General features: G+C 41.1%; 1 protein-coding gene across 3 annotated transcripts in view; it reads left to right on the top strand.

The window, feature by feature from the left end:
* DOCK10 (dedicator of cytokinesis 10) overlaps window positions 1-12,460 on the top strand; it is a 225,609-nt gene that overhangs the window by 175,431 nt on the left and 37,718 nt on the right. For all 3 annotated transcript variants that reach the window (XM_065410869.1, XM_065410867.1, XM_065410868.1), the window contains 11 exons: window positions 310-406; window positions 2,271-2,315; window positions 2,802-2,977; window positions 3,092-3,208; window positions 4,518-4,629; window positions 5,459-5,580; window positions 5,668-5,782; window positions 6,504-6,570; window positions 7,315-7,362; window positions 8,514-8,615; window positions 11,855-11,983. In XM_065410869.1, coding sequence (XP_065266941.1) covers window positions 310-406; window positions 2,271-2,315; window positions 2,802-2,977; window positions 3,092-3,208; window positions 4,518-4,629; window positions 5,459-5,580; window positions 5,668-5,782; window positions 6,504-6,570; window positions 7,315-7,362; window positions 8,514-8,615; window positions 11,855-11,983 — 1,130 coding nt within the window. The remainder of the gene's footprint in view (window positions 1-309; window positions 407-2,270; window positions 2,316-2,801; window positions 2,978-3,091; window positions 3,209-4,517; window positions 4,630-5,458; window positions 5,581-5,667; window positions 5,783-6,503; window positions 6,571-7,314; window positions 7,363-8,513; window positions 8,616-11,854; window positions 11,984-12,460) is intronic.

Here is a 12,460-nt window from a genome sequence, read left to right as displayed (position 1 = left end):
GGTCTTAAAGTGACAGCTGCTTTAAATGTGTCATTTAGTTAAAGTCATACAGAATCAGTGTGAAATTAAATTTCAGGAATCCACAAAAAAACGCAAGCATGGTTCTGACAGATGCCTTTAATATCATTTGGGGGAGGGGGAACCAAGTTTTTAATCTTATTCTGTACTATAGCATTACATAACAGGCCATTAGTTTTTAGTGGCTGATGGGAATGATTTTGGGGTAGAGAGAAATATTAATGTAATTTTAACCTTGTTTCCTGTTGTCATTAAAGTCCATACCAATTATTTAATATTGTGGTGTTTCAGATTTTATATCAGTACAAATTTGACTTTCTTCAAGAAGTTTGTCACCATGAACACTTTATTCCTCTGTGCCTCCCCATACGATCTGCAAACATTCCAGGTAATAACTCACCTTATATATTGGCTTGTGAAATGTATTAATTGTCACATATTTCTCAGGCCAGTTAGTATGGGAAGTACTATAAACTCTCCAAGAATAACATCTAGACATTAGATATGAAAGTAGAGAATAGGATATAGATGTGATGTTAACAAGAGGTAAGATAGATCTCCCAGTTTAAACATCGGTTTATTTCTGAGACAAGGTGAGAGAAGTGATATCTTTTATTGGACCAACTGCTGTTGGTGAAAGAGACAAGCTTTCAAGATACACAGAGCTCTTCTCCAGGTCTTTCTTTATTTCTGTTCATCTCAAATATGCCTGCAAATCCAGTTCTAAAGTGGGTCATTTAATGGAAATTTTGGTTTAGTGACCTAGAGTGCTTGCAGAGAGAGAAGTACTAAAACTGAAACTGGGTTGAGAGATGAGAACTGCAAGAAGAGACGTCTGAAACTAGGAGAAGGTTTGAGAGCAGGTGCAGCAGAAAAGAAGGAACTTAAAGCTGTGAAGGAGGATGGAAGCTGTATCCTCTTCAGCTGGGGTTAGTGAGGTTCCATGAGCAGTAACTAGGGGAGGTGGGAGGCTCTTCTGCTCCTGTTCATCTGGTTAATGTACATTCAAGCCATTGTGTCTCTAGTATCTATGAGCTGATTATCCTTAGGGAGTAGATCCCCAACAACCTGTCGTTCTGAAATGTAGGTTTCACTACCAATAGGCTGAGGGTACTTACCCTCCAAAGCTAAACTCAGTATGTATAGTGTTCTGAATGTGACCTCCTAGTTGTGGCCAGTACTACTCCTTTTCCCTCCTTTACTGAACTCTTATAGCCATATATACTGACAAGTGTGAGTCACCTATACCACAAGTAAAGTGCCTTTTAAGGCAGAAGAGGCCTTATGATGCACTGTCTAATCTCCACATCTTTTACGCTTCCTTAGCCATTTCTGCAAAACAGAGTAAGAGAGGAGCTTTCTCCCCACCCCCTTTACAGCTGGAACAACTTCTTTAGTCTTGGTTTTGTGGTTAAAGCGCATGATTGAGCAGTTTTGTTGTTGACTTTAGTTAAACCTGGATTTCACCCCAGGCTCTATTCCCAGTCGTCCTGTTTGACCTGGGGCAAGTCACTTAGGATTTGATCCTGCTGAAGGCAGGAGCTACTCAGTACCTCCATGAGTATTTTCCTCTCTCTGTGTTAGTTTCCTCATCAGCAAAAGGATAATGTAGTACTAATCTCACAGAGCTGTGGTGAAGCTAAATGCATTTCTGTTGGTAAACTGTTGGGAGACTTTAACATAGCAGGCTTTACAGGAGGGTAAAGTATTAATTATTCATTATTATTGCATTAATATTTTACTAGGAGAAGAGTGGTATTTTAGTCACATTTGGTTGAATTGCCTCCAGTCAAAGTCACTTTTTCCAATGTATATCTTGTGGATCAAACACCATGATTTCTGGTTTCTACATTATTCTGCAAGAATTTGCTATCCAAAGCTATTGGCTGGGGTGTCTTGGCAAATGTGAAGTGTGAAAATCTCTGCCTGCGTATAGAGAGTACTCTGTTAAAAAAACTGAAATGTATCTCATAGTTACTTATTCTACTATGCCAAACTGAATTTAAAAAAGCCCTATGTTTATCATGCGTCCATTATAAACGAAATAGACAATTAACCAAGGTCTTACTCTAAAGCACATTGAAGCCAATAGTAATCTTTCTGTTGAATCTGATGCACTTTGGATTAAGCATCAAAAGAGGGAAAGAAAATCAAATATACTTTTCACACATCATCATAATGTCATTAATTTGATTTAGTAAAAATGCATGATTCCTGCCTTTTCTTTTCTTTTCTATTCATGATAAATCAAGACTCTGTGACACCTTCAGAATCAACGCAGGAATATCATGCATCAGGTAAGAGCTTAATTTCTTACAGTGCTACATGTGGAGTGTTAGCAGTGAATAGATAAAACTGGGCTTGAGGAGTTTTGATTTTTATTCCCAGCTCTATCACTGAACTGTGGTGATACCTTGGGGGAGTCATTTAAATCATCTGACCAATGGGATGTTTGGATCTCTGTGTTTCAGTTTCTTCAGCTATAAAATGGGGATAATACTTAGATGCTATGCCTCAAAAGGGTGTTTGAAGGCTTATTCAATGTTTGTAAATTACTCTGAGAACCTCAGATAGCAAGAACAATATATGTAAATCATCATTCATTTATAAATTATACAAACTGCATGATCTTAAGAAATATTTGTTATTGATGTTTGTTAATTTGTTCTGAAACTCACACATGAGCCTGCCTGGAGAATTTTTGTCAAAAACTTTATTTCTGGAATGTATGTTAACATCGTTCATTTAAAAATAAAATGAGATCCTTGTCTGTTCTGATCCAGATATTCCAGAATACACCCTGACCAATGAATTTTGCCAGAAACATTTCTTAATTGGGTTGCTGCTTCGGGAGGTTGGCTATGCACTGCAAGAGGACCAGGATATTAGGCACTTAGCTTTGGCTGTGCTTAAAAACCTAATGGCAAAACATTCATTTGATGATCGATATGCAGATCAGGTAAGTGTGTTATTTATTCTTTCTACTGATATTTTCATGCAGTGAAATACATTTGAATACTACACTCCCCAGTTTACAATGATTTGTTTCTTTGGATTTTTTTCTCTCTCTTAGGATAAACAGGCACAAATAGCAAATCTGTACATGCCTCTCTATGGCATGCTTTTGGACAATCTGCCAAGGATTTACATGAAGGATATTTTTCCTTTCAATATAAATACATCCAATCAGGTAACTTAATGCAATTTTTCAGAACTTTAATATGAATCATTGTAGTTGTTGATATCCCTTACTTCCTCTAGCATTAACAAAAGGAGAGTCCACCCACAATTATAAAGGGGACTGAAGATTTTCAGACTAGAGTTCCAGAAACGCAATCAAGAAGGGAGAGGACAAATCCTGAGAACTATGGGAATGGTGAGGTGAGGGTGGGGAAGGGAGAGAGATTTGCAGGAGGGTTCATGTTGAGTTGGCCTTAGTGGCAGCTTTCCATACAACACCCACAAGTTCAGGTTCATAAAAAGCAATGCTGGTTTTGCATGGCTCTCGTGGTGAGGCTGCTCCGGCTCCTGAGAAGCAGAAGACCTGGCAGGAAGTCTGTACCACTTCAGTACAGTCATGTGTCCTGATCTTACAAACACTTGTGCACGTGCTTAACACTATGCACAGGAATATTCCTTTGGTGCCAATGGGAACACTGACATGCATAAGTTTAAACACATGCATAAATGTGAGCAGGATCAGGGCCTTGGTTGTCCATTAGAGGTTCAAGATCTGATCTGTGGGAAACATACTAAAAAAATGTGGTATGAAGGCACTGAGAGAGAAGTCTGAGAGCTGCTTTTTATAATCTTAGTTGATCTCTATTCAGCATTCACTGACCAAATATCAGTGGCTGAGAAATGGGGTTGCAGCATCTCAGGTTAATCACAATGGACCAGATACTGATCTCAGTTGCTCTGGTAGAAATCTGGAGTTACTTTCTTGGAATTTACACATGTGTAGCACAGATCAGAATCCAGCCCAGCACTATTCTATAAATCACCTGGTAGGAGTATTGTTTAGAACAATGCACGTATGGTCTGCATCTGCCCCTAAGGAGATTAGATGTGTTATTTATATGACCATATTCAGTCTCCAAAAAATAGGAGCAAGTGTCTGCAGAAGCTATGGCCCTCCTCAGCTTCCAGCAAACCAACCTGTTTCACTTGATTATTGCTAGTAGTATTAAAATGCCCCTTTTTCTGACATTTATGCAAGTGGTTTAAGAAGCAAACACACTCTTAGACTTGATCTGTCATATGCAAATCTGCTTATGAGCGGGTTTCATATTCCACATCGTTACTCAGTGTGTTATGGTAAGCCTTGATCTCTTCTGGCTGCCTTGTCTAATCAGCTGAAAGTAGGTTTTTAAGCTCAGTGTCTAAGCGATCCGATCAGATGTACTGTAATTATAAAATTAATGAACAGGCTGAGTCTGAGATTGTAAAAAGTGATATTATGTAGTTGAGTTCTTGTTTCTGCCCACTTTGAAATGCAGGGATCTAGGGATGACTTGAGCACTGCGGGAGGACTTCAGAGTCAAACAGCAATGAAACATGCAAACTCTGTGGATACATCTTTTTCCAAAGATGTCCTGAACTCTATAGCAGGTACTAAAGAAGTGCTGATAACACACACAGAGATTTTTGTGTATTTCACCCCATTGTGCTTTCTGCTGAAAAGTATCTTGCATCGAGAATATCATCATTAACCCATTTATGTGATATACAGGGAAACAAGCGATCCTGTGTTTCTCCTCCTTTCCAATATTTTTGGATACATTTTATTTTTCTTCTGAAGCTACCCTACTTTTGTTGGTTACCTTATTGTACTGCCTCTCATGATGATGCCAACCTTGCCTTTAGTGTTTTATTAATTCCTAATGTATTCTTGCAATTGCCTCATGCTTTAAAAATATTTACAGAGATTCTCCTGTAATTCTAAAACCTCCATGGAATGGGGAGTTGCCACTTTCTTCACAGTGTAAGCTAGGTACATCAAAAAGTCACACTCCGAAGAAGTCATTACATGCTGTACTACAGGTGTGAATTTTTAATAAGGCAAGCATTTTTATATTTTCAAAATATAATGGAGGGGAAGAAACACAACTTACTTTGTTTACTTCATCTAAGGCCCATTTCTAAGCCCACTGAAGTCAGTGGGAGTTTTTCTACTGACTTCAGTGAGCTTTGAATCAGGTCTTCATAAAAAGTAATGGATTTTTTTAATGCCATTAATAACAGCAAAACTGTATCATTTTATTTCAACTTGTTGCATGTTTTCAGTACCAAATGTAGTCACCAGTAGCTTCATGACAGAGGTTAACAGTTCAAAGCTGTCCATCCTACATACAACATATTTTTGGTTTTCCATTATTACTATTAGTTTTTGTACCCATACACATTATTTTAGCATGTTTGCCGTGACTTTTGTTTACAGCCTTTTCATCAATAGCTATCTCTGCAGCAAACCATGCTGACTCCAGAGCTTCCTTAGCAAGTCTTGAGTCTAACCCAAGTACCAATGAAAAAAACAGTGAGAGAACTGACACCTGTGAAAAGGTACATGCGTAAACACTTGAAAACAATTCTTAGAGTTAAAAAGTCTGTCCTGATACTCAATAAGCCAGTGTGTTTCCAATTCCGCAGATTGCAAGACCTTTGTCTTTGATTGGATCAACTCTTCGCTTCGACAAGTTAGATCAGGCTGAAACTAGAAGCCTTCTTATGTGTTTCCTTCACATTATGAAAACAATTTCAGAAGGTAAAAAAAAAAACCCTAAAAAGCACTTTTTTACTTGTAATATTATAAAATCCTTAGGGCCTAATGTTACGTCTATGCTACACACTGCTTTCAGCGGCATATGGGATATGTGTGGCTACACGCTGCAGTGACAAGCAGGCTGCGTCCACACTGTGGTGCACAGCTACATGTGTCAATTAAAGGCTCTGGCAGGAGGGAGTCAACAGGGAAAGGTTCAGACCCTGCTACCTCCCTGCTGCCAGAGCCTTTCCCCGCTGCTGGCGACTTTCCCTGCAGCGGGGAAAGGCTCCAGCAGCAGAGAGCTGCCATAGTTCTTCCCTGTGGCAGGAGCCTTCCCCTGCTTCCTCACCCCACCAGAGCCTTTCCTTGCTGCTGGAGTCTTTTCCTGCATAGTGGGACACTACAAGCTTTAAAATTGCAGTGTAGCGGGAAGGCACAGTTTGGATGAGTAGAGAGCCATGTAGGGTATGTATTCGAGTACAGATCCACACTTTCAGGTGTGTCTGTATTCTACTCGCCTAAGCTGCACCTCACTGTCTACACTGCTATTAAACCTGTGCTGGGGGGCTTCTCAAGCACATCCTCTGCATGCAGCCAAAAGAAGCATGCAGTGTTAACTTAGTATAAAGTCAAGAGAAAACTTCTTCACTGTCTTCAGTGGGCTTTGGATCCTCAGTTTCCAATAATTGCTAAATTCCTACGTTTTGATGTCTGGTTCCAGATACATTGATTTCCTACTGGCAGAGAGCTCCATTCACAGAGATAGCGGACTTCTTCGGTATTTTAGAGTAAGTTCACTCTCTGGTTTGTTTGCTGGTTTGTTAAATAATATTGTTCTCTAGCAGCTGCTGTAGTAATAGTATGTTTTACTCTTTGGGGTAAAATTCAGGCATGCTAATGATTAAAGACCATATCATCCTTATGTTGGCTATTTCCAGGGAAAAGATAGGAAACTCTTTGGGGTTTTCCTCACAGAATTTTGTATGAATTCTCCTGTTTGGGGTTGAGATTTGCTGCCACTCCTCTTCCTCATGGGAAAAGGAAAGCCTTTGCCTCCCCAAACCTCCTCCAGAGCTATTCACATTCCATGGGCTCCTAGTCCTGACCTAATTTCCTCTGGCTCCTTCTGAGCACAATTCCTGCAGGCTCCCTGCTTGGAACTGAACCCAGAACCCCCTAACCAGCTCAGCTGGGAAAGATGAATAAGATGGAACTGACTGGGTCATCATTTACTTAGCCACAAAATTTCCATAATGTTGGTGGAGAAACTGTCCTCCTGCAAACATCCCCACAGTTTTTTTCCCCCTGACCATGCAGGAATCCCAAACCCAGGGAGAAGAGATGGGCAATAATTGAGTGGAAGTGATAGTCTCCCCTTCTGTTTCCCAAGTTCCGGGAGATCTTGGATCATTTGCTAACAAAGTGGTGGATTTATCAGGGGTGTTCTTAAAAAGATCGAGATTCAGAATTTTTGAAAAATAGTATGGTGTCACTAAACAGAATCATTACAAAATGTACTTCGTGCCTTTCAGGGTTTGCCTGCAAAATTTCAGATATCTAGGAAAACGAAATATAATAAGGTAATTATTTTTTACCTATACAGTGTAGATTACATTGTTATTTTACTACTGTGGGGATTAACACTTAGATAAAATCATTAATGTATATCAGTTTCATTCTGGAGGCATCATTCTTAAATATGGTAGCTGACCTACAGTTACAGTAGCTGACATCAGGGCCGGCTCCAGGCATCAATGTAGCAAGCAGGTGCCTGGGGCGGCCAATGAAGAGGGGGGCGGAACGTCTAGCCATTCGGCGGCGGGGCCGTCACTCCCTCTCGGAGCGAAGGACCTGCCACCGAATAGCCGCCATAGAATGAAGCGGCAGTAGAGCTGCTGCCGATCGCGATCGCGGCTTTGTGTGTGTGTGTGTGTGTGTGTGTGTGTGTGTGTGTGCGCGCGCGCTTGAGGCGGCAAAAACGCTAGAGCCGGCCCTGGCTGACGTACACTTTTTTTTTTAATCTTATGAATGTTTGGAGCTCAACTAATATAGCCATTTTCCTAGGCAACCAGGTGGATTACTTGTGATAGTGCATGAAGCTGTAGTAGTTTTCCCAATCTTGTTTTTGAGTGCAAATGCCAGAGAAGGACAAACAGATCCTTCTATTTGTCACCATAGAACTGTGAGGGAACGGCGCTATCATGCATCCATGAATGCTTCAAAAGCCTTAGAAACTGAGATTCCCCAGCCCCTAGTATTTTTCTCTGCCCACTATACTGAAGAGCATGAGATCATTTTTCCAGCTGTCAAGCATGAAACGTGCACTTCTGTTTCACCATGTTATGATGCTTCATTTTTCATTTCATGCTACAACAATGAACTTTGCTGTCTGTCATATGTTCAGCAGCAAAATTAAGAGTTGCTGTAGAGGGGAGGGATAGCTCAGTGGTTTGAGCATTGGCCTGCTAAACCCAGGGTTGTGAGTTCAATCCTTGAGGGGGCCATTTAGGGATCTGGGGCAAAAATCTATCTGGGGCTTGGTCCTGCTTTGAGTGGGGATTGGACTAGATGACCTCCTGAGGTCCCTTCCAACCCAAATAGTCTATGTCTATGATTCTAACCAATTCATGCTTTGTATCATGTTTTGCCAGGTACATTTGTGTTTTTCATAGACATGACCTGATCAGGGGCACATACCATAACAGAGTTAACGTTTATTTTCTCTTAACAGGAAAATAGCTGCTGCCTTTAAGTTTGCTCAGGCCACCCAGAATAATGGAACGCTTAAAGGATCTAACTCATCTTGTCAGACATCTGGTATACTGCCGCAATGGTAATTATTAAGCTTTTAATACCTTAAACCAAATTCAGATCAAAATAGTTCTAAACACAGGGGCTAAATCTCATTTACATCCACCTAAAGACCCCTTTACAGTGCCACTTATTGGGTGGTTATGTTTGGCCCCCATCTGGTTACTTCCACATTTACATGTAGTGTAGTCATTTATTATTGTATCCATTTTATAAGCTAGATGTATGCTCCTTTTTCCTGGTCTTTTTTCTCCAAATAATCAATAAATTGTACATTTTAAGCAGAATTTAATTGTTCTGTCCTATGGCATCTGAATAAACTGCAGAAGTAAAATGTGCATTGTAGTAATAGCCTTAATGCCCACTTGAGCGGAAAATCAGTGTGTGTGTTTATAACACATGCTCCCATGTTACCAGGTGTTGCTCCTGCTGGGGAAAGGTTAAGTAGGTTCTGTTGACTCTTTAAGACAGGTGACTTATTGCCTCATCTGAACATCAGGGAAGTGGGAGTGACTTTCTAGATAAAGAAGATCAAGGGTGTGGGCTGAATGGCCTGAGGTAGCTACCCTAAGAGCAGCCAAGCCAGGAGAGATAGACTGAAGGAAGTGAATTTCTCTCTCTATGTGGTTTGTAGACTTTGTCTAAGAGCAGGCTGAGAAAGGCTGTATTCCCACCATTCTGTGCTTTTCAGATAAAATTGTTTATCTCTGCGCAGCTGATTCAAACCCAGTAATGCCCAACATCATAAGCCTATATCATGGCATATGGCTGGAACAAATGAAACATGAGGAAAAGGAAGCATTCCTTCTCCAGCCCCCTCCCCCCCGAATAAGCACTGATCTCATTTCACAGCTGGAACTGGCAAGGTGCCTTTGAATTAAAGCATGAAGAGGCCATTGTTTTGCTGCACGTTTACAGGAGAACCAGCATGGTGGTACCAAATTAGAAAACCACCACAAATGAGGCATGCTGCAGCTGTTTCAAGCGACTGCTACAGTCTGCATACCCAATGCAGCATTTAGCCCTTTTGGCTATAAAAATATTTTTAAGGAATGGCAAAGACATATGTTAAGAGATAAATAAAATATTGTTACTTTTCAATGGCCCTTCTAACTTGCACTCTTCTTTTGAAGGTGTATACAGGGGCAGTTCCAGGCACCAGTGCAGCAAGCGCGTGCCTGGGGCGGCAAGCCGCGGGGGGCGGCCTGCCGGTGGCCGTGAGGGCGGGAGTCAGGCGGCTTTCGGCATCATGCCTTCGGGAGGTCCGCCGGTCCCGAGGCTTTGTCGGAAATTCGGTGGCAGGAAAACCAAAGGCGCGGGACCAGCAGGGCACCCGCAGAAACGCCGCCAAATCCGCGTCACCAGTGGACCGCCCACAGGCATGCCGCCGAAGGCCGCCTGACTGCTGTGCTTCGGCCAGCAAAATACATAGAGCCGCCCCTGGGTGTATGTTTATTTATTTATGTTTGCTGACCAACAATATATTTTCATGTGAATTTCAAAGTAAGTCAGTGCTCAAGAGTTGGGGTCAGATTTTCACCCAGCAGTTCCCATTGCGATACTTAGAACCAGATTTGCAGCATGCTGGGTAGCAAAAATCTGGCCACTGAAAGGGAGCTGAGCTCTTTTGAAAGTCTAAAAATATTTTTAATATAATCAAATAATTGCCAACAAATCAGAGACATTTTTAGTTGAGAGGAAAGTAGACATAAATGCTCAATTTATTGCTAAAACTGTTAGTGCCTTGGGTCCTGATTTTCTACCTTACATGTCCACGAGTAGAAGGGCCTCTTCTTGGGCAGGTTACTCCTGGTGGGAAAAGCTAAGGGCAAAGCCCACCCTTTGCCTGTGTGTATTTGGAGGAGATGGGAGTCCACTCTTTGGGAGAGCAGGACAGGAGGTGATGGGGTTGGAGTGGAGCCACCACCTGTGGCATCCTTCTCCCTTTCCCACAATTCTGATGACTCCATCGAACACCATACAGCCAGTCCCTTCCCCATCCCCAAAAAGAGGGTTAGGGTATGAGGGAGGCCTGGGTAGCACAGTTTAAAGGCCCATATTTTTCACAGTCAGGGTAATTTACCATTGGAACAACTTGGATGGGTAGATTCTCAGTCAGCTGAAGTCCTTAAAGAGTGCACAAGACAAGATTGGTTGTCTTTCAAAACAACACACTATCTAGCTCAGCCAGAAGTTATGGGGTTGATGCAGGTAAATCTTCCTGGCCTGTGGTATGTAGGAGGTACCTTCTGGCCTTCACGTCTACTAAAGAAAGATCTCCTTCAGGGTCATGTTGAAATGGAAGCTGCGGGGAGTAAGGGTAGGAGTGCTGAGGCACAAGTTCTCCACTTGGATGGCTTTTGGCAGCTCTCCTGAGTGTTGTGACTCTCAGAAAACTTGTGATTTTCAGGGAATAAACCTCCTTCCCATTCCATGGTCAGGCATGGGGTTGGAAACCACGGGGGAAGGTTGGGGGTAACCCTCCCTCCTCTCCTTCTGAGGGTTTGATCATGTGCTAACTGTGCAAGTCAAAACTCATACAGATTCTAGGCCTGTATGCAGAAAATAACATGTGCAGAGGAGAAAATTTTCAAAACTGTGTACTTAAAGTTAGGCATCCATATTTAGGCAGCTAAATAAAAGAGACCTGATTTTCAGACGTGCTGTCAGTTCTCACTGAATTCAGCAGTGGATGTAGGTTCCCAGTACTTTTGAAAATAAGGCCATTTTTATTTTGGAACCTTTGTATGAATGTATATGCCTGAATTTGGTGCCCTTAGTTTTAAATGTCTTCTATTTAGCAAAATAGTCTATTGTATTCATTAGCAGAATACGAAAAGAATTTATCTTTTTTATTATCACTGTCCATTCTAAAATCATCAGTCCCCCATTATTTATTAATTGTGTTTAATAATTTGTGGTGTTAAGTTTTCTCTGTATTGTAAACCAACAGAACTTAGCTCAATTCCTCTTCCCTTAAGGGCTGTCCTGTAAACATTGGTCAGCTGTTTAAACCAGTCTTCTCCTAGTAATAAGCGAATGTTATTATGTCTCCTGTGATCTCAAGAAATCACAAAACATCTGCTTGTGTTATATATACCTTGCTGACTTTGTTCTTCAGCTATATTAACCTGAAATATTTTGCATCTGTTGGTCTCCCTTACGGTCATTGAGAAATACTGCAGATAATTCTGAGAGACATGGAAAAACTATAGGGACATGATAACATTTAAACAAAAAATGGTGCTCTCTCAATTTCAGGATGCATTCTACTTCCAGTCATGATGGCCACAAACATCACAGATCTCAAACATTACCAATAATCCGTGGCAAAAATGCATTTTCCAACCCCAAACTCTTGCAAATGATAGACAGCAGCATGGCAAGTAAGTATGAAGGAAATGAATCTACTTATCTGTCTGTCTCTCTATCTTAGATTTCTCTATAGAGCCCAGCCCATAATGTATAAGAGTCTGATCCAAAGCCCATTGAAGTCAATGAGAGTCTTTACATTGATTTCAATGGGCTTTGCATCAGGCCCTAAGGGCTGAAATGGAACTTGTATGAATATTAATAGTTGGACTATAGACCTGTAAAGAAAAAAAAGCCAACACTTGCAAACATCAGAACCTGAAGATAGGTACTTAAACACATATTTAGAAAACTAAATTAGTAGTTTGCTTTTCAGAGGTGCTGACTTCCCATGGACTTCAGTGGATTCATACCACCCACGTTTTTGCCTAGCTCATTTAGTTCCGTGGTAATTTGCACCAACTGAGAACCTGCATACATTTTTTCTGAGGGAGATGTGATGATAGGATATAATTCTTTGTTCAAATCTCTTGTCAGGCTGAATGTAATCTGTGA

This window comes from Emys orbicularis, chromosome 9 (genome assembly GCF_028017835.1).
Source record: "Emys orbicularis isolate rEmyOrb1 chromosome 9, rEmyOrb1.hap1, whole genome shotgun sequence".
In the NCBI taxonomy this organism is placed as follows: Eukaryota; Metazoa; Chordata; order Testudines; family Emydidae; genus Emys; species Emys orbicularis.
Note: the sequence above shows the minus strand (reverse complement) of the source record. Positions and strands in the feature narration are given on the sequence as shown.